The sequence below is a fragment of the Pteronotus mesoamericanus genome, unplaced genomic scaffold, assembly GCF_021234165.1.
Source record: "Pteronotus mesoamericanus isolate MK-2021 breed Mesoamerican mustached bat unplaced genomic scaffold, CSHL_Meso_final scaffold_31, whole genome shotgun sequence".
In the NCBI taxonomy this organism is placed as follows: domain Eukaryota; kingdom Metazoa; phylum Chordata; class Mammalia; order Chiroptera; family Mormoopidae; genus Pteronotus; species Pteronotus mesoamericanus.
This window is the reverse complement of record NW_026555312.1, coordinates 34206421-34229054: the sequence shown is the minus strand read 5'-3', so window position 1 is coordinate 34229054 and position 22634 is coordinate 34206421. Positions and strand designations below refer to the sequence as shown.

The window sequence follows — 22634 nt, the reverse complement described above, 5'->3', positions numbered from 1 at the left end:
AATGAAGGGGGCCTTGGGCAGATTTGCTACCTTTCCTGAGCAAAGCCACAGTGCAGGGAAGACCTTCATTTGAACTGAAGGCAGGCATCACAAAGTGGAGGAGAAGGTGGCTACTAATGATTCTTACTACCCTGTTTAACAAAAGAATGAACAGTATGAATTTCTGCGGGCAAAGAAAAAAACCTCCTTTTAAGCCAAAAATCCACTGTGTGATACTGACAGTGAGGGTTGAAATCCTAGTCTAATTTCAGATTAAGCAAAACATAAGCATTTGACAAATGCCGATGTTGTAAAGTTGTGCAAACAGAAGAGTCACTTTGAAATCTGAAGCTCAGCTCCAGACGTTTGGCAGTATTTATATGCCAGTTCCTCGTAGTGTGAGGGCTGCATACCTCTTGGTCATGAAAACCCCACTCCCAGCTGCTTACCCTGCACCAGTTTACTGTACACACTGCACGTGAGGAGGAAGCATCACTGAGTGCTGGTTGATTAAGAGAGAATTTTATAAGGGGAACAAGCAGGAGTGCTCTAAAACATGCGCTAATCAGAGTGATGTCAGACAGCTGCGGGTTGCTCTTGCGGGTGTATTGGTTCAAAGTCAGGGTGGATCTGACCAGGCTCTGGTGGGGCCCTTGTGCGTACTGACTATGAGGACAACATGTGCTTCTTTAGCTCGGCTGTTGAGACTGAAGTTCCTATGAGGCCATTATGGCCCAACCAGACTATTTCCAACCAAATGGTGCTGCAAGAAGCTGGTGCCAGGAGGAGCCCAGGTGCTGAACTTTCTGGCTGTTGCCATCCAATCTAAAAACAAGCCTTTAAGATAAGCCCCAATTAGTGTGGCCTGAGGCCACTCCCTCAGCTCAAAGACAGAGAGTGGCTTTGGAAGAGAGAGGAAGGAATCTGGAACCAAACCCATCTGGAATGTCTTGCTTCCTGTAGGTAGCCAAGCAGATCCAATAGGCACTGAAAGTCCTCTTCAAAACTTCTCTGAAAACATCGTTGTTTAAAGTATGTATTCCAGAACAGAATAAAAAGCACTGGTATGGCTGGGATTAGAGATGGGGAATGAATGTGTGACCATATACAATAACCCTTGACCTGTAAAATAAAGATTATAATCACCTATCATGCTGGTTTCTTAAAATGAGAATTAGAATGTGCATAAAGCATCTAAGATTGTTTCATAAGTGTTACTAATAAGAAATAGCATTAATCCCTTTGAGGCTATTGCCTGGGAATGGGACAGAAAACTTAGCCTTCTACTGAGGTCTTGGAATGAGACGGAGAGCCTAGTCCCTACCAGCATGATGGCCCAGCATCAGCCCCAACACGAGACTCTTTTGATCTATCCACTGAAGTCCAGAGGTCTGAGCTTACTCTTGCAAAGGGGAAAGTTGAATGTACCCATCCTGACTCAGCAACATGCCCCCATGAGAAAGCAAGTGCTGAGGTCTCTGGCACGGACTAAAGGGATTGGCTTTGAGCAGGGGTTACTCTCCCCTAATTGAGTGGCCTGCAGATTGTGAGACCCTAAAGTGGGTAAACCACTACCTTTTCTCAGCAGGGCAGGGCTCATACTACAGTCTCTTATCAAAAGGCTCAGGAGGAAGACCAGGTTACCTCAGGGAGGGACAGATTGGCTCAAAGGTGGAGATGGACCTCAGGGAGCCTCAGATCTTATACAGAGCTGCCACCAGCACCAAGCAGGAAAAAAACTTGCTCTCTTACACAGACTCACAGGCACATGCCGGTCCAGTAGACACAGACACAAACAGTAGACAGTGTGGTCGCTGCAGACAGATAGCTCAGGACCAGTTACATACGACATTTAACAGTGACCTATTACCTGAACCTGTTCGAAGTGGACCTAGAACCAATGAAACCAGTGGGGGGGCTTCAGCCCATGCCAAAACTTGAACCAACTAACCACCTAATCAGTACACCCAAAGCGGGATTTTTGCAGGCTCCAGACCTTGCTGGGAACTCTACCACATGAAGGAGTAGTCCCTGCAAAGCATCTCACACATGGAGGTTGAAGTTTACCCTTACAGTTTCCCAACCTGAAGGGATAACTCTATCCACAAAAGAGCCAACAGTATTCCAGACTCAACTGCAACAGGGGGGACACTCCTGTTGTAGATACATCCCTGGACCATGGAGTTCAAGTATTCTGAAGGATTGTGCCACTGACTTCAGCAAGACACCTTTATCATAAAATTATCAAAGCAAGTTTGGAAGATAAAGCACACCTACCTAACATACAGAGATCAAAAGGGGCAACAAAGAAAAAATATCCTGAACAAAAGAACAACAGAAATCCCCACAAAAAGACTTGAACGAACTAAAGGAAATGAAAGCAACCCAAATACCATATGCAGAATTTAAAATAATCATTATAAGGATGCGCAAAGATGTTAGGGGAAGAATGGATGGTCTCAGTGAGAACTTAAATAAAGGAACAGTAATCATTAAAAAGGACATAGAAACCATAAACAAGAACCAGTCAGAAATGAAGATTACAATATCTGAAATGAAGAACTCACTTGAAGGAATAAACAGTAGGTTAGATGAAGCAGAGGACCCAATTAGCAAATTACAGGACAAGATAACAGGATCCACCCAAAGAGAGAATGAAAAAGAAACAAGAGAAATGAGGAAAGTTTAAGGGACCTTTGGGACAACAGCAAGCACAACAACATCCACATCATAGGAGTGCCAGAAGAAATGAGAACCTGTTTGAAGAAATAATGGCAGAAAACTTCGGTAACTTGATAGAGGAAAAGGTCACACAAGTCCAGGAAGTGCAGAGAGTCCCAATCAAGATGAACCAAATGAAACCCACACTAAGACATAGCACAATTAAATGGCAATGAGCCAAGATAAGGAGAGAATTTTGAATGCAGCAAGAGAGAGTCAGTTACATAATGGGGGTCCCATAAGGATGTCAGCTGACTTCTCAATAGAAACTCTACAGGCCAGAAGGGACTGGCCGGAAATACTCAAAGTGAAGCAAGCTAAGTACATGCAACCTAGATTGTTATACACAGCAAGGCTATCACTTAAAATTGAAGGCCAAATAAAGAGCTTCCCAGACCAAAAAAAAAAGCTAAAAGAGTTCATTACCATCAAAGTACTGTACCTAATAAGAGAATTTGGCAAAATAGTGGTACAAAGTCAGTATTCAGAAATCAAGGGCATTTTTGTACACCAACAATGAATTATCAGAAAGAGAAACTAGGGAAAAAATCCCATGTACTGTAGCAATAAAAAATGTAAAGTACCTAGGAATAAACTTAACCAAGAAAGTAAAAGACCTGTACTCAGAAAACTGTACAACACTGAAGAAAGAAATTAAGATGACATAAATAAGAATGTTTATGTAAGTGATTTCTAATTCATTAAGTTTGCCCTTTGGTTTTCTAGCAGATGGGAATTCAAATGAGGCCCCTTCTCCAATTTGGAAATCAGACTTAAGGTGTCTGCATATCTCACCATGTTGAGATATGGGCAAAGAGCTTTATTGCCATCAGTTGAAGTTCCATACACAATGTTGTAATGTCAAGGTGAGGCCAAGGTGTGGCTTTTCCATGGCTAAGTTGGAATTGAATGAGAATAGGCAGACATCATTTAAAAAAAAAGAAAGCTATGTTTGGGATGTGAGCACAGCTGTTGATCTGTGATACAGAGGGATTTCCTTATACTGTAGCAGTGTCCTTATCATCCTGCTCCTGAGGTTGTTGCATTAAAACATTATAGCAGACACACGGAGAAATTGCAGATATTTTGCTGCTTTGGCTTTTGCTATCTGTGATTAGGCTCCCATCATGCACTCCAGGAGACAGAGTAAAGGAAGGAAAGGGGAAATATGTACTTGTGAAGTGGAGAGAAGTGCCAGGGGCCATTAGGACCCCTGGCTCATCAAGTTTTGGTCTGGAACTTGTTGGGTCTTCCGAAAGATTTGACACAGGGGCAAGTACCTGTAAGGCAGGGGACACAGAGAAAGATGCAATGAAGAAGAGGCCTGTGAGACTCTGGCTATATGCTCTACATTTGCTTTATGAATGGGGACTTGTGTGAAAATTACAAATTAATACACAGAAACACAAATATACATGCCATCTCAAAGAATGTCCAGTGAGATTTAAAATAATAAATAACCCATGTGCATTCTCTGCTAGTCATTTGTAGCTCCCACCCCACCAAACTCTCTCTACGAGGAATATTATAAGTGGTAGGAGTTGGGACATACAATTTAAGGCCCAACAGGACCTCATCTGACTGTGCTTCTACACCAGGCTGGTGGCTCCTGGACCACGTGGGTTTCACAGAGGTCTGGCTCTGCGCCCTCCAGCAGCACCCAGAGGAAATGAAGGAAGCAGCAGTGCTCCCGCTGCCGCCTCCCTGTACATCCCTTTAGAGTTCCAAAGGGATGGTGAGCATGAAGACATTGTTCTAAACTGCAAACCTGTTTCATAGGTGTTAGTTTAGGTCCCCAAATATCTCAGAGTGCTAATCTTTTAGTTTTTTAATGTCTATATTTGGTTATTAGTCTAGTCACAAAGTTGTGCAGGCACCACCAGCTAAGTTCCAGAACATTGCTGTCATTCCAAAAAGAAACCCCATACTCAGTAACAGCTACTCTCTGTTCTTCTGGCTCTAGCCCTTGTTCTCAACACTTCATATAAATAGACTCAGATAATGTGTTACTGTTTTTGTCTGCTTTCTTCCATTAAACACAATATTTTCAGAGTTCACTTCCCTAGTCACGTGTATCTGCACTCACTCTTTTATGGCTGATTAGCAATGCATTGCATGGGTAGACCACATTTGTTTATCCATTCATCTAGTGATGGACACTTAGGTTATTCTCACTTTTTGACAATTGTGGATAGTCTTGCAATGAATATTCATGTACAAGCTGTGTGTGGACATACCTTTTCATCCATCTAGGAGTGGAATTGCTGGATCCATTTTACATTCCCAGAAGCAAAGCATAAGGGTTCTGTTTGTGCACATTTTTGCTGGTATTTACTATTGTCTTTCTTTATGCTTATAGCCATTCTTGGGGGCATGAAGTAGTTTTCATTAATCTTTTAGATTTAAAATAATAATGCTTACAGTCACCACTTACCTTGGAAGGAAAACCATGTTAATGACCTGTCAACTAATATTTATAAGGTGCTAATAAGTCCTTTGAAGGTAGTATTTAGGAAGACAAAGTTGATCCTTTATTCTGGAATTCCCTGCTCAGAAGCTGTTGATGAAAATGACAATCACTGTACAAGTACAGTGAGTGATACTGAGGAGAGGATGCACAGTTGGGAACAGAGCCTGCTGAGGGGTCTGCTTCTCAGCGTCCATGGGTCAGCAGTGTTCTTCCCTCACTCTGCAGTGCTTGGATCTCTACCACATTTGTGCATGTGTGCATGTTGGTACATCATCTCCTTGAAGCAACAGTTGAACTGTTCCTTCCCCAAATCCTCTCCTTTTTTTCCTTTTCTGAATAGTAACGACTGATACAAAAAATGCAATCACAGTTTTGGGAAGGAAAAAATCTATTCTGGGACAGGCCTTTGGCCTGTGTTAAGAAATGTATGTGTAAAGGGGGCTGGGGACATTGTGTTTTGTTTTTCCTAGAGGCTAGAAGGGAGGATGTGATGAACTTACAGACCCTAGAGATCAGTGTGTGGGTTCTTGGCCACATTTCTTTGCCACACTCAGGAACAACACACTTGTCTTTAATTTCTCCAAAGATCAGTGCCTGACTATATCTGTCCGGCTGGCATTGTAGAGTCAGAGTGGGTTGATTTACACAGAGCAAGCCAAAAAATCATAGTATCTCGGGCCTGCAGTAGATCAGAGGGACCACTTGCTCTGTTTACTTTCTTGGTTTTGTCTCACTCCCAACCCCAAGGACTCAGCCCCTGTGTCTACATGAGGCCCAGACAGCCATAGAGCTCACCACCTCCAGCAAAGCCCACTCATTCTCAACTGTGACTGCTAAGTTTCTTTTCTAGTCTGGATCTAGACTGGATTCTAAGTCTGCTGGCCAGTGCCTGAGCACCATGCTGTGGGCCACCCTGCACGTTTGTCCCAACATTTTACATGACAGTTAATGTTTTAACTATAGTATTAAAAAAAAAAAAAACAAACCCCAGCTATTTCCCATCCTCACTAACCTGGTTTGCAGGCCAGCCACCCACTGAGTGTCTGGCAGACTGCCACACCAAGCAGTGTGTAGGGACTGCCATTCTCACTGCTGTTCCTTGTAACAGCTGCATCGCAATCATGCTGCCTCAAACATGGACTTCACAGGCTTTCATTCCGAATCACTTTCGGAAGAAAGCTCAGAGAGGGTTAAAAATGTGTGTGGTATTTAGATTAGAAAGAATGGTCTTTACATTTTAGTTTTAGCAATATTTTTATTGTGAAATGTATAATAAAAGCCTATTAAACAGGTATATGCACAGTTTAAAAAATGATAACAAAAACTTCAAGACCTAGAGACCCTTCAAGTGGCTCTATCTGTTAACATCTCCTTTGCTTTTCTTTAGAGTGTAAAACCATTTGAGGACACATATGTGTCTTTAAATACTAGTTCATTCAGTTTTATCTAGCTTTGCCTAGTGCTGATTACCACATATTTAGAATCAATGTGTTCTTCTGTGACTTGCTTCTTCCACTCAGATAAGAATCAGCCATGTTGACACACTCATATTTTCTACTGAATAGTGTTCCATGATTTGTATCCACTCTACAATTGGTGGGCATTTCAGGAGTCTGCTTGTTGATGCACATGTATAAATGCATTCTTACTCTAGTCTAGAGAACACTAGCTGTATTTTTTGGAATTGAATAGCTAATGACTGATAATTTGTTCTACATCTTGGCCAACACTTGCTATTGTTGGCTTTTTAATTTTTGCCAACCTTGCAGGTGTGAAATGGTGTCTCCTGCAGTGTAATTAGCATAAATTGTTAATTGGTAATCATTGGCCCTGATTACCAATGCTGCTTTGAGTATCTCTTCATGGACTTATGGACCATTTGTGTTTGTCTTTTTTACATTGCCTGCTGGAATTACTTGCTTGTTTATTTCTATTCTAACATTTTTTTTATTGACTTTTAGAGAGAGAGTAAAGGAAAGGGGGGGAGAGAAAGAGCGAGAGAGAAACAACAATTTGTTGTTCCACTTCTTGATGCATTCATTGGTTGTTTCTTGTATGTGCCCTGACCAAAGATCAAACCTACAACCTTGGTGTGTCAGGTCAATGCTCTAACCTACTAAACCACCCAGCCAGGATTATTTGTCTTTGTCTTGACAATAGACAGTATTTATCTAGTATTTACTCTATGGCCACTGTTCTAAGTAGCTTTGGATATATTAAATTTTAACCCTTCCGATAAAGTAGGTTTTATTCTGATAATGGCTGCCACACAGGGGAGGAACTTGAGGGGCAGACAGAGTATCTTGCTAAAGTAATTCAAAATTCTGTTGAGATTTACACTGGAAATGCATTTGAACTATGCATCAGTTGAGAGAAATTACAACTTTTCTAAATCTTTCCAACTATTTAGGTCATCTTTAATATCTTTCAATAAAGTTTTATAATATTCTCCATAAAGAGAATGCACATTTATTATTAAATTTATTCCTAGTACCATTTATGATAGCAACAAAAATATTTTCCAATATTTTTGTATTTTGTACTATAGTATTTTAAAGATATTATATACTCTAACTGCTTGCGATTGTATAAAAAAAAAAAGTTGACCTTGTATATTGGTATCCAATAACCTTGCCAAGTTCTTATTAATTCTAAAAATTTCCAGGTGGTATATTGGGGTTTTCACATAGATAATTATATCTGCAAATGACTGTAGTTTGTTTCTTCCTGTTATTTCTCGTTTGTCTGATGGCGTTCCACTGCAGTCCTGAAGAGGAGTGGTAGAAAACACATCCTTGCCTTGTTCCTGATCTTAAAGATCATGTGTTCAATATTTCCTCATTAAGACTGATGTTTGTTTTAGGGATTTTGTCGATATCCTTGATTAGGTTAAGAAAATTGTCTCCTGTTTCAGTTTACTTCGAGATTATTTTTAAATTAAAAGTCAATTTTGAATTTTATCAAATGAATTTTCTTTAATTTTAAGAGATCATAGGATCTTTCTCTCAGTCTTCAGTGTGACAAGTGAGTAATTTTTCTAATGTTAAACCACCTTATATTCTTGGAATACCCAAATTAGACATTTTGTGTTAGGATTTGTTATACATTGATGGAGTCAGCTGGAAAATCTTGTGTTTAAGAGATTGGTCTTCAGTGCAGGTGGCCTATTTCCCAATCTTGCTTCCACTAAGGTGTAGCCTGTTCAAAGCCAAACTTTCTTAGGCAGCTCCTAGTAGACCCCCATTGTAAATGAGCCTGAGAATTCACAGGCTCAGGCAAAATAGCTCAGCAGGAACCTTAAAATAAAACTGGCAGTGGTTTCGCTTAGCACAATGTTCTCCAGGTCCATCCATGCTCTCACAGAGGGTAAAATTTCCTTCATTTTTTTATGGCCAAGTAGTATGCCATTGCGTAAATGTATCATAGCTGTTTTATCTACTCTTCTGTTGATGGACACTTGGCTGCTTCCAAATCTTGGCTATTGTAAATAACACTGCAATGAATTTAGGAATGCGTATATTCTTTTGAATTAGTGTTTCAGGTTTCTTTGAATAAATTCCCAGAAGTAGAAATGCTGGGTCGTAAGGCAGCTCCACTTTTAATTTTTAAAGGTAACTCCATGCCATTCTCCACAGTGGCTGCATCAGTCTCTGCATTCCCATCAACAGTACACAAGGGTTTCCTTTTCTCCACATCCTTACCAAGAGTTGTTATTTTATTGATGATAACCATTCTGACGGATGTGACATGATATCATTTTGTGATTTTATTTTGCATTTCTCTGATGATTAGTGACATTGAGCATCTTTTCATATGTCTTTTGGCCATCTCTATGTCCTCTTTGGAAAAGAGCCTGTTCAGGTACTTTGCCAATTTTTTAGGTGGTTTGTTTTTGGTGTTGAGTTTTAAAAGTTCATTATAAATTTTGGATATTAACCCCTTATCAGGTGTGTTGGTGAAGATATCCTACTATTTAGTGGATTGTCTTTTCATTTTTGTTGATGGCTTTGTTTGCTGTGCAAAAATATTTTATTTTGATATAGTCCCACCTGTTTACTTTTTCTTTTGTTTCCCTTGCCAGAGGAGCTATACAAGGGGGGACCCGAAAGAATGCAGAATTTATTTTTTAAAAAATTGTGTATTTATTCTTACATATATAAACTTCAGTCACCTTCAAAGTACTCTTAATTTGATGCAGTACACCTATCAAGACATTATTTTCACTGCTCAAAAGTTTTTGAACTCATCGATTTTGATGCCCTTTAGTGCTTGTGCTGTTTGTTTTTTTGTTTGTTTCACCTCATCCACATTGGCAAAATATTTCCCTTTGGGGATTTTTTTTCATCTGGGGAAACAAAGAAAAGGTCATCTGGAGCAAAATTGGGAGAATAGGGAGGGTGGGGCACAGGGGTCATGCCATTTTTGGTCAAAAACTGATGAACACTTAGCAGAGTGTGGACAGATACACTCATAATCACCCATCATGAAATGGGCAACACATTGAAAGAGTCTTCGAAAAAAATTCACTGGAGTCAAATGCAGTCTCTCACAACAATGCCAGCTGTTACACTGATACAGGTGGGTTCCTAGAACACTCAGCTAGCAGGGGAAACCTGTGCTACAGGGGGCTTGCCCTCCAGAAGATAATTCTAGGTATTTTTGTGTCGCCCCTCGTATCAGAAAAAATGTTGCTATAAGAAATGTCTGACTCTTTTTATGAGGCCAGCATCACCCTAATCCCAAAACCAGATAAAGACCCTACAAAGAAAGAAAGCTACAGGCCAATTTCGCTGATGAACATAGATGCTAAAATCCTACACAAAATTTGGCAAACCGCATCAAGCAATACATTCAAAAGATTATCCACCACGATCAAGTGGGATTCATCCCAGGGATGCAGGGATGGTTCAATATACACAAGTCAATAAACGTAATACATCACATAAATAAAAGAAAAGAAAAAACCACATGATCATCTCGACAGATGCAGAAAAAGCATTCGATAAGGTACAGCACCCATTTATGGTCAAAACACTCAGCAAAATGGGAGTAAATGGGGCATTCCTCAACATAATAAAGGCCTATATGAAAAACATATAGCCAACGTCATACTCAACGGGCCAAAACTGAAAGCTTTCCCACTAAGATTGGGAATACAACAAGGATGTCCGCTTCCACCATTTCTTTTCAACATGGTATTGGAAGTCCTAGCTACAGCAGTCAGACAAGAAAAAGAAATAAAAGGCATCCAAATAGGAAAGGAGGAAGTAAAGCTATCATTGTTTGCAGATGACATGATAGTGTATATAGAAAACCCTGTAGACTCTACCAAAAAACTCCTCAACCTAATAAGTGAATTTGGCAAAACAGCAGGATACAAAGTCAACATTCAGAAATCAAAGGCATTTTTGTACACCCGCAATGCAACAGAAGAAGAAGAAATCAGAAAAAAAAATATGATTCGATATAGCAAGAAGTAAATTAAAGTACCTAGGTATAAATTTAACAAAAGAGGTAAAAGACCTGTACACAGAAAACTATACAACATTGAAAAAAGAAATTAAGGAAGACACAAATGGAAGCATATACCATGCTCATGGATTGGAAGAATATCATCAAAATGTCCATACTACCCAAAGCAATTTATAGATTCAACGCAATCCCTATTAAGATACCAATGACATATTTCACAGAAATAGAACAGACATTTCAAAAATTTATATGGAACCATAAACGACCCCGAATAGCCACAGAAATTTTGAGAAAGAAAAACAAAGTAGGAGAATTCACAATACCGGATCTCGAACTCTACTACAAAGCCACTATACTCAAAACAATCTGGTACTGGCACAAGAACAGACCCATAGACCAGTGGAACAGAACAGAAAGCCCAGAAATAAGCCCAGGTCTCTATGGGCATCTAATATTTGACAAAGAGGGCAGAAGCGTAAAATGGAGCCATAATAGCCTCTTCAACAAATGGTGTTGGGAGAGCTGGACGGCTCCATGCAAAAAATTGAAATTGGATCATCAGCTGACACCATACACAAAAATAAACTCAAGATGGGTAAAAGACTTAAATATAAGTCACAATACCATCAAAGTCCTAGAAGAGAACATTGGCAGGAAACTCAAATATCCCAAGCAGCAATTTTTTCACCGATATGTCTCCTAAAGCAAGGGACATAAAGGAAAGAATAAGCAAGTGGGACCTCATCAAAATAAGAAGCTTATGCATGGCTAAAGAAAACATGAGCAAAATGAAAAGGGAGCCAACCCTATGGGAAAATATATTCGCTAATGATACATCAGATAGAGGTTTGATCTCCAAGATATATAAAAAACTCACTCAATTCCACTCCAAGAAGACAACGATCCAATCAAAAAATGGGCAAAGGACCTGGGCAGACGCTTTTCCAAGGAAGAGATACAGAGGGCGCAGAGACATTTGAAAGGATGCTCAGCATCACTAGCCATCAGAGAAATGCAGATCAAAACCACCATGAGGTACCACCTCACACCGGTCAGAATGGCCATCACAAACAGATCCACAAACAACAGGTGCTGGCAAGGCTGTGGAGAAAAGGGAACCCTAGTCCACTGTTGGTAGGAATGCAGACTGGTGCAGCCATTGTGGAAAGCAGTGTGGAATTGCCTCAAAAAGCTGAAAAAGGAACTACCTTTTGCTCCAGTGATTCCCCTGCTGGGACTATACCCTAAGAATCCCAAAACTCCAATTCAGAAGCATCTATGCACCCCAATGTTCATAGCAGCACAATTGACAATAGCCAAGTGTTGGATGCAACCTACATGCCCATCAGTAGATGATTGGATAAAAAAAACTATGGTACATTTACACCATGGAATACCATGCCTCAGAAAGAAAAAAAGAACTACTACTCTTCGCGACAGCTTGGATGGAACTGGAGAGCATTATGCTAAGTGAAATAAGCCAGGGAGAAAAAGACAAATACCATATGATCTCACCTATAAGTGGAACCTAACCAACAATACAAAGATGCAAGCAAAATAAGACCAGCAACACTGAAAGGAAAAGAAACCAACAGAGACAAGAGGGAAGGAGGGAGTGGGGACGGTGGATAAGGAAGGGAAGGGGAGGGTCCAGGAATGTGTAGCAAGGTCTCATGGACAAAACCAAAGGGGAAGAATTGAGGGAGGGAGGGGTGGTGGGGGGAAGGCAGAGACAAATGTATTTGAAAAAATTTTTAAAAAATTCACTTCATAAATAAATAAATAAATAAATAAATAAATAAATAAATAAATTGGGTTCAGTGGGCTCCTTCAGGAGTTGAAACAGAACAACCCCTGATCACATGAAAGTATAAACCCAAAACCATAACCACAGAAAGACCCCAGACAAAGTGGAAACATATGAACAAAACTTGGATCCATAATTCCATTCGTTCCAACAAGTGCTCACAAGCAAATCCTAGCATCTTATCTCCTGCCCACCAATACTGCAGGGAAGCGTGACCGAACCCAAATGACACAAAGACCAGCCGGTGTGAAGCCCAGGCGGCATGAAGCCAAGGGGTGTAGGGACAGCCTACCAACTAATACCACAAATGGTCCTAACTGGACCACAGTAGCACTAAGCCCAAATGGCATGAAGCCCATATGGCACAACGCCCAAGCAGCAAAGATACTGGACCGTTGATGTGCACACCAGTTTGCATAACCCAGTCTTTGAATCTGCTTCCCAGAGATGTTTCTTTTCACCAGCCAAGTGTTTCAGGTAGCTGATACCTGGTGAAGGAGTAAGTGGAAATGTTACTGAACAAAAGGACCCATGTCCAGGGGCGGGGATGGGGGTGCCCAGATGCTATTACCGAAACGACACCCTCCTTCCCTGGGACCCCTCGGTTGTGGGTTCTTTGCCCGCTGCCCTTGGAATTAGGGCTCTGAATGGCAGAGTTTGGTGAAAAGGAACTATTTATTCAAAAGTTATACAAGTTTGATTAATGGCTAAATGTCACCCTTAAACCTCAAAATCCCTCCAAAACAACCACCAGTACATGCACCATCCTGCCTTCCCCCCTTTGCCCAGTTAGGTCAGTCAGGCCAGTCAGGGGTACCATCCTTCAGAAGAAAAAGAACAGAAGTCCGGGGCTCGGCTAGGCAGGCCTCTCGCAGGTTTCAGCACCATCTACTGCGTCGCCGCGATCTCCAGCTCTTAATCCATAACCATGTGGCACCTTCTCCTGTCCCACTAGCAAGAGTCCTTTCTCCCCTCTTTCTCCCAGCGTGGTCTTCACACTATTCCCCAGAGTCTGTCCCTTTGTCTCTTCCTGCAGGCCCAGTCTCTTCTCCTTCTCTCCCACTTACATTCTCTATTAAGTCTTTGAAACCTTCCTGATTAGCTTTGGTGATATGCAAAATAACCCTCTTTGCATATGAGGAATGGCTCTATCCTGTTATTGACATACAAAATGACTCTCAATGACCCTGCTTGAGGATCCCATCCCCCATGGTGGCCTGTGCCCTGGGGTGGGGAGAATATATTTTTCTTAGACACCCCAATCTCTGGACCCTGTTACAAATACCCTTTAGGGGGGCCCTGGTTGTGCCCCGTCACAGAAATACTTTGAGAAAAGCTCTCTGGATCTGCTGGGAAGTCTCCACAGTCCCACTCCTGGGGTCAGCCTGCCACAAGTAGCTGGCATCTCAACCTGGGTCCCCTGGGACTTACCGAGAGTCATGCTGCCTCTTTGTGCTCGCCAAAAACCGTAACCAAGAATCCAGGCTCAGCTGCCTTCCACAGCAAAAATCATACTCATCAAGCAGGTGCTGATGCACAAGGAAAGAGGTTTATGCAGGTGCTGGGACTGGGACCTAGTAGAATGGTGGACTCATGTCCCACAATTATGAGTAGGGGAGGACTTTCTATTCAATTATCTTGCTAGCTTTTTGTGTACTTAGGTCCTATCCGTTCATCCTTCTAGTTTTTTGCATGCCCATGTAAGAATCATCCCTACTGACTTGGGCAATGTGGGAGACTTCCTGGCACTTTCTTACTGTCCACGGTCGTGAGGAGGGCTGCAGGACTTGCTATCAGGAAGCCTGGAGATGCCACAGCCCTCAGCCTGCCTCCTGATGCTGGACACAGAGCCTGCATAATTGAGGAAGCTGGTTGGAGTCTGCATGTTATGCCTGTGTCCTCTGTGCAGCCTCTACAAAGCCTACCCCTCCAAGTAGCCATCCAGGCCAGCACTCTGACTGAGAGGCTGCCTTCAGTAACCCCAGGGGCTGTGTGCTTTCCCACCTCCTCCCTCTCTCCTTTTTTTTTTTTTCTCTCTCCTTTTTACATCATAAAGGCACTGATTTAATTGTGAAAGGAGAAACTTCTCAAAGGCCAGGGACCTCCTCATCTTTGCATCCAAGGCTCTTCCTGCCCTCAGAAGCTTCAGGGCCCCCCTGCTTCAAGTTTTTTCTGCCCCAACTCACCTAATTGGAAATTGCAAACACTAGTCTAACTTCCTAACCTCTTCCTGGAGTATTTTCTTCACAGTACTTACTCTCTTATGCCTCAGGTATTAAAGGATTTATTTTGTGTATGTCTCCTCTTCAAAAATGTACTGGTTCATAAGTCCTTTGTTAAGACTGTGGGAGGACTGCAGCTTCTTCTGCCTGGGCTGGCCTTGGTGCAGCTGGCTCTGAGTACTTGACCTGCATGCAGAGCTGGGCCAGAACCTCCTGTGGGCCTTCCTGGGGCTGTGCCAATCTATGCTTAGTCATGGATGCCAGCTGAGCCTAGCAGTACTAGGAGCTGGGACACTGTGACTTTCCACTTCATCTAAATGGGAAGATAGCATGACTTATGCCAGTTATTTCAGTGCTTTTGTTTAGTGTACTGATTGGCCACAGCTGACAGTGAACATTAGCAGAAGAGATTCTTCTTTACCCATGAGAGGCAAGTAGGTGAATCTTTGAGCCCTCCCTCAGGCTGCCTGTGTCTGACCTGGGTCAAGCCTTCCTGGCCTCTGACTTCACGGTACGGCAGCTTGAGTGTCTTCTGTCTCCCCTTCATCACCCCAGCTCTACCCTGTGAGTATTTGTGCTCCTGGCTCCATTTCTGCACAAGGTATCATGAAGGCCAAGAACTCCACCCAGGGCTGCTGCCCTCTCAATCTACAGCTCTGCTCTGACAAACGGGCAGCTTCTCTGGCTCAGCATGCAGCATGTGGGTCTTCCTGCAGGGCCAAGGGGTCTGAGCCAGGCAGGAGTGGCGTGACATTCCTTAACACTGCCTCTGACCCCTGCTAATTCCTAAGACTGTGTGTAGGACAGAATGACAGAGCCTTCTCCCCTAACCCCACTCCAACTCCTGCTGGACCAAGACTGTTCTGCTTTTAGTTTGGTTGGTAGGCCATTGATAGCTCTCCTTTGGTGCTAAGGAGGCTGAGGCTGCTGGAAATGGGCAAAGGAACTCCAATCTGCCCAGTGGGCCATGGGGACATGGATGTCACTCTGCTGAGCAGTTCTTACAGACCCTCAGAGGTTATTGTGCCTCCATGGGCAGCAGAAATAGAACTGTGGGTCATGCTTTTGAATTTACAGGGCCTGTTGTATCCTTACAGATGCATTAAAGTATTTCTTGTGATACAGAATAAGTAATCAGGAACTGATGGGCTTCTTTGAGCTGTTCTGCTGGGTTGGACATGAGCTGTGAAAGCACAGCTTTGACCATCCCTCACACTGCAGCCTTGAGGTCATTTATACCTCTCCTGGTTGGGGCAGGCTTCACTCTCAGCCTGGGTTTCTGTGGAAGCTGAGCAAAATCAGAGCCCAGCCAGGCTGGAGCAGCAGCTCTCTGCTCTGGTCTGTTTGCTGCAGATATGGCTCTGCCAGGAATGGAAATGGCCACAGGGATGGGTCACAGTACCTGGAGCACATTCCAGGAGAGACCGCAGTTCAGAGCCTTGTGCTTGTTTCCTAAGTCCATTGCTTAGGGTTCAGAATTGTTGGTAGCCTGTGCCAGGCCTGCACCTCAGAGAAAAATGATGAACTTTGTCGATGTATGTCAAGTTCAGGCACTAAGTTCAACCCCTGCCTGTGGTTCAAGTGAAGGGTGATTAATTTTACCTTTAAAAATCCCCAACATATCCTTGTTAGACATATTAATAATTACCTTGTATTTCTGAAATGCTCAAAATAACTACATAGAACCAATTTAATGCATCAGTTTGAGTATCATATTTTAAGAAAGTCAGTTGACATTTTGCTTTTAAAAACTGAAAATAAAACAAATCTACCTCAATTCTCCATTAGCTTGGACTTGAGAACAACTTCAATGTGATCACATTTTGAAGCATTGAGCAGCTTGAGGGCCACTGCCGCCCCCCCCCCCCACACACTGACTGTTTTTAAAAATTAATTGTTTTGGAATACAACCATACCCACTCATTCATGTAAAATCTATGGACTCTATAGCTGCTTTCAGGCTACAATAGCAAAATTAAGTAGGTATGTCAGGAGACCTATGGCCTGCAAGGCCTAAAATAGAGATGGGCAAAAGTAGGTTAATAATAATAATAAATCATATAGTAATTAATAAAAATACAAGAATAAACTTTCAAAACTCACAACTGTAAACCTACTTTTGCCCACTCCTGCGTTTATGATCTGTAAACCTTTATAGAAAAAGTTTGCTGGTCCCAGCATAAAGGATAATGACTGGCTATGTGACCTTGAACAAGTTGCTTCTTTTTGATTCAATTTCCTCATCTATAAAATGGGCACAAGAGTAATGCTTGCCTCGTAAGGTTGTCATGAAGATTAAATGAATTAATAATTGTAACATCTTAGAATAAATTTGGTAAGTGGCAAATTTATTAAAGTTTTAAAGAAGGAGCAAGTTTCTAAGATTGTTAAAAAGTCTAACCACTCTCAGGCCCCTGTGAGCCCTTCTCATGGCAAATAATGCTGCTTTGTGGGTCTAATAGATTTCTGTGTGACATTGCCCTTGGATTGCTTTTCCCTAAAAATAAGGGTAAAGGCCTTATTGGCTGGAGGAAGAATAGTGGCTGGTGGGAAGAGTGAGCCGGTGACCCGCTCCTTGATGACAAGGGCAAAGTGAGGCAGCCAGTTTCCACGGTGCTTTGATTCAAGCCAGAGGGGCAGGGGATCTGGCAAGGAAAGGGACAGGCAGTGCTGGGAGAGCATTGAACCATCCTGAACAGCAAGGGTAGGGCTTGGGGATGCAGGGCCCTGCAGATGAATGGGGCCTGGGGAGGAGTGGGAAGGAGCAGTAGAGGCCAGGAGGCTCCCAATGTGGGTGTGGTCCACACCAAAGTGGAAAAACGGGTTCTCCAAATTGGATTAATACAGACACAGATCTGGATTTTTCTGCCCTAAGGGATAATCAATGTACACTGTTCCTTTTCATTCCATGCTACATGAGCAATTATTAGGGCTCCATGGGTCTCCTCTTGCACTTTGGGAGAGTGAGGAGGCAGGCTGGTGGTTAAGAGCTGAACAAGCTCTTACGAGCCCCATGACATCAAGGAACTTGCTTGCTTCTCTTCATTCTTCTCACTTATAAAATGACAATAATAGTTTCAACCTCACAGGGTAGCTGTGAGCAGTAAATTGAGTATCTGGAGTGTCTAGCATGGAGAAGCAGCTAAATAAGTGATCATGTCCCTTGTTCTTTTTAGGAGACAGTATAAGTGGCAGGTTGGCTTTCAGGCTCAGAAGTCAGACCTTCTTGGCTCTGATCCTGGTCTGCAGTGTCCTCCCACCCCTGGGACCCTGGGCAAGTTACTGAACTTAACCATGCCTCAGTTTTCTGTCTGTAACATGCTTATAACATAAGACTAACTGTAGAGGGTTGCTGTGAGGACTTGTTGGGTCACAGGAGAGTGCAGGAAGCAGCATGTGGAGTGTCCTGGGAGCTACAGAGAAGGTGGTCAGTCCTAATGAAGGGGCTGTGAAAGTCAAGCTAAAGAGCATCCCTTTGGAAGCTAGGTGCTAATTACTACTGGAACCCTGAATCAGCTCACAGAGACCTGTGAGAGGTGAGAGGAGGTTACAGCTAGGCACAACACACTAGGCTGCTGCTGGCTCTCTTTCACTTGATACATTATTGAGCCAAAGTGTACAGGTGCCAGGTGGCACATTGTCCTCACCACTCCCACCTGAGGACAGTTCAGATCATCACTGGCCATTGTATACACTGAGAAACTCCTGAACACCCAGCACCAGCATCCAGGCTCCTGCAATATGAGTTTGCCTCAGCAAACAGTCTGTGATAATGGTTTTTATAGCACTTTCTTCATTAAGAGACAAAAAGCTTGTTACGTATTATCAATTTTATTCTCTTCACATTACTAGGACATAGGGAAGAACAGACTTGATTATCTGCGGTGTATGGGAAAACAGAGCATCTGAGAATTGAGACACTTTTTCAAAAGGCACATTGCAAGGCCGTCATTAAGCCAGGGCTGTCCCTGAGTCCCAAATCACTACTTAGACACCAGGAGTGGCAGTGCTGCTCTTAAATGTAACACACATTCCATTGACACAGAGGGGTCCTACAGCTGTCCTCCTTTCCCCTGTAGTGAGGGGAGAATGTGCAAACATCTGACCTGGGGCCTTTGCCAATCTTGACATTTTATTCCAGGAGTTGTCAGACTTTGTCTGTGAAGGGCCAGATAGCAGATGTTTTGGCTTTGCATTCACTGTGGTTTCTGCTGTTGTGAATGGATGGGCACAGCTTAAAGATAGGAGGCAAGATGGATTTGGTCCTGGGGCCATGGTTTGCTAACTCCTGATTTATGCTAATCTCTGATATGTTCATCTTCATTCACCTTTCCTCTCTTCTCACTGATGTCAGAACAATAAACTTCTGTGTGTGGTGGGTAGATTATGTGTGAATCATGATGAGAGAGAGAGAGAGAGAGAGAGAGAGAGAGAGAGACAGTCCATCCTCTCAGTAAAGGGTATGAATGTGGGTCCCAAAGGCCTACACTAGGCATTCTGATCTCTAACCAGATAATTACAAAATGTACTTAACGGCCAATAAAAATAAAGTTAAAAAAAATACTAGTGACCTAGACCTAGATATGAGACTACCAACCCCAGTGTTAAAACTTCTTCAGGCAATTCTGATTATTTCATTTTTACATAGTTATCAGAACAGAATTATCCTTGATATCCTTCTTGAACTAGATGTTAGAAAACACACACTTTAGGGAAGGTCCTTCAATGATGCACAGGCTCCTGGGCCATCATACTTCCCAGGGCAGGGGGCCTCTGGAGCACTGTAAGGCCACAGAGGCAGAAGGTGTCAGGAGAGCCTGGTATGGTTCATAGGTGGCAGGGCAGTGAGTAGGACTGGTGCAGGAGCTTTGGGGAGATATTATTGTGTCTGACAGAACACAGGGATGCACAAGTAGAATAAGAAATTGCTCGAGGGCTCAAAACTTTACTTTGTTACCCTTTGAACTTTCAAGCTCTTAGTGAAGATATGTTATGAAATTAAAGGGGGGCAGAACGCAATGGTGGAGTTGAAGGTAGGGGAGTCAGGAAGTCACACTTGGATGTCCAGCTACACGGCCACCTGGAGAAGTTTGGAAGCCAAAGTGGCTATGGGAAAGCCTGATGCTCCTACACAGGGCCCTGTACCCCAAAGCTGACCATTTGCTTGGTCAAATTCTGCCTCTCCCAGGCAAAGGTGGAAGGCAGGTTCTTCTTTGACTCAGGGAGACCCTGGGCATGTACAGTTTGATTTCAGTGAAAGGATGCACCACTCCATGTCTCCTTTCCCACCATAACTCTTGGTGGTGGTTGGCCTCATGGTGCCACTCTGCTCTGCCTAGTGGCACATGCCCCCCTGGCCCAGGGCACCTATGGCATTCCTTTCATGGAGCCTCCTTGTTCAGCTCCCTTTGCTCTCTTCTTCATAGAACCTTCTCATCCTAGCATGACTTCAGGCTGTTCCACTGCTCTTTTTCCTTGGGTTGGGAGGAGAGAAAGAAAATGGGATGGTTACCATGTGCTAACAGCTCAGCAAGCTGTGCGTCCCAGGCCCTTTGGGGGACACAGAAAGAAGTTCACTTAGGAAGGCTGAAAGGCCTGTTAAAATTTAACACTAAGGAGTTCACAGCTAGGTATGAACTCTCACCCACTGCAGCATGGATAATCCAGAGTTGAATATCACAAGAATTCCCCAGAAGCTTCTCCTAGGAAACCTTTATCCTTACAAAACAGAAACAGAGATTGCTGGTAAAACAGAGAGGTTTGTGGAGCTGTGGTTTGCCAGAATGCAGCAGTGTGTTCTAGCAGTCCTACAGAAACACTGTCAAAGCAGTAGTCTTTGAAAACCCTACTGCTCAGGAAAGCAATTGTGTGTTGTGAGGAGCTGCCCAGATTGTGCAGATCTTGTGGTCTCAAAGGAGAAGGGACACACACCAGTGTGTATACCTGAGGCTCAGTGTGGACAGACAGGCAGCACAGAGCTGGGGCCAGCTGAGTCTTGGGCTGGGCATAGTTGGGTCTCTCATTGTTTGCTGACTTCAGGCTTCCACTTGTTTCTCTTCATGTGAACAGTAAAAAGTGAGCTCCTGATCTTGGCCCGGGCAAGAGCACTGCAGCCACTGTGCATCCTTGTGTGAGCAAGCAGGCAGCCAAATTCTCCTCAAGGATGGGGCATCACCTGGGAGCTTATCAGTATAATTCTGATCCAAGGCTCAACATGTCTGTGCATGCATGCCTTCCACAGAATTATCTTCATTCTTGATAATGTTGACTGCAAATATCTCCCCAAATGGAAAAAAAAAAACAAATCACAGCAAAAAACTCCTAACTGACCTATTTCCTCTTCAGGAGTAACCTTTTCTAAGAATAGTTTCCTTAGTATGTTTTCAGATCACATGTCATATAGGACCTCGTCTTCTCCAAGCTAGACTTGGTTTGATCCCAGTCTCTCCTCCTTCCACGTAACAGTATGTGAGTGACTTAGAAGTTGGTTTTACATCCTTAGAAGGGTAAATTAGGGTTTTTTAAACATCAATTCCTTGAAGAGGAGAGTGCTGGTTTGAAAAAGGTTCATTTCTTTGACATAATGGTTTTATAAAATTGTATTTGGCTCATTTGAGAAGATGTCGGAGCCACATCCTGTATATGGCAGAGGAGTCACATTGCTTTTATAGTAAGATTCATCTGGAGGAACCCAAGAGCTTCACGCTTACATCCAGGCCAGAGAAACCCAATGTCTCTAAGGCAAAACTAGCCTTTTTAAAACCCAATTTCTCTTAACATTTCAGAATGGGAGGTTTAGCCCTTCCAGCTTCTAGCAAAATACCACTAACATCAGCAGATTCACTGCCACAGTGATGGAGATGCAGGCAAACTTGAGAAGAGGGCATTTAACAATGTCTGGGAAAATCAAAAAAAGGAACGATAAAAGATATACATCTGCTTTTCATCCTACCTAATCTTGCTGAAACCAGGAACTCAGCTAAAGGCAGTTTTTGGTTGTATGCAGCTTGTATCTTCACAATCGCATCATGCGATAACTGTTTAGTGGTGTGTTCATCCCACCTGTGTTTGGGACAAATTGTGCATTTCACTTTTGTTGTCCTTTTCAGCGACCTTCTGAATAAAAGGATGTCTTACTCCCTTGTAGCCTAAGAGCCTGGCGTAGGAGCCTACATTATTGGAAGAATGAGTATGAAAATCTGGGGAAGGAAAAGCATCAGAATAAAAGAGAGAAGGAGTCCGAAACCCCAAAGGTAACTTTTAATGAGAAAGAGAGAAGGAACTTGAAATGTAACTGCTGTAAAACTAAAACCTGGGAACCTCCTAGGTGGAGTAGCAACAACTGGATCACAGATTAATTTGTAAGCTAGAAGATGGTGACATTCTGGTTAAATACATCATTTAGCACACGATAAAGCCAAGAAACCATGCTTTCAATGTTATTCTGTATCTGAGAGGGCTCATATTAAAAGTACTGTTCTAAAAGGAAAGTACATGCATAGTATCCTCCACAGCGATAATGAAGTACTTTGGCTTGAAAATGGTTTATAAGCTAAAGAAACCATAAATCTGACCTCTAGCTTCCTGGATTAGTCAAGATACAGACTAAGCTGCTTATAGGAAGATCCCAAAACATAGTGCCTCAAATAAGATAAAGTTTCTTTCTTCTCAAGTCACAGTTCAGGACTCTCTTCTACAAAGTCATCCAGGAACCCAGGTTCTTTCCATCTTTCAATCTGAGTGTATGTAATCTTTGTGTGGAAGAATCTGGCTCCCCTCACAACACTGCTGTCCAGTCCATGGGAGGGGAGGGGCAGGAAGTGGAATTTCCATATAAATGTCATTACAAAACACAGTCCGGGTCCAGGATTGGTACAGATCACTTCCACTTGCACTCCATTGACTAAAATTTTGACAGATGGCCATGGAGCTGTGCACATGAGGCTGGAAGATCAAGCTGTTA

The 22634-nt window shown here is 42.8% G+C and overlaps 1 protein-coding gene across 1 annotated transcript in view; it reads left to right on the top strand.

Moving 5' to 3' along the window:
• LOC129085601 (E3 ubiquitin-protein ligase SH3RF3-like) overlaps positions 1-21944 on the top strand; it is a 240523-nt gene extending 218579 nt beyond the window's left edge. The window contains exon 2 of the mRNA XM_054592009.1: positions 21819-21944. Within this exon, the coding sequence (XP_054447984.1) occupies positions 21819-21836 (18 nt within the window). The 3' untranslated portion in view covers positions 21837-21944. The remainder of the gene's footprint in view (positions 1-21818) is intronic.
• Positions 21945-22634: the final 690 nt, after the last annotated feature.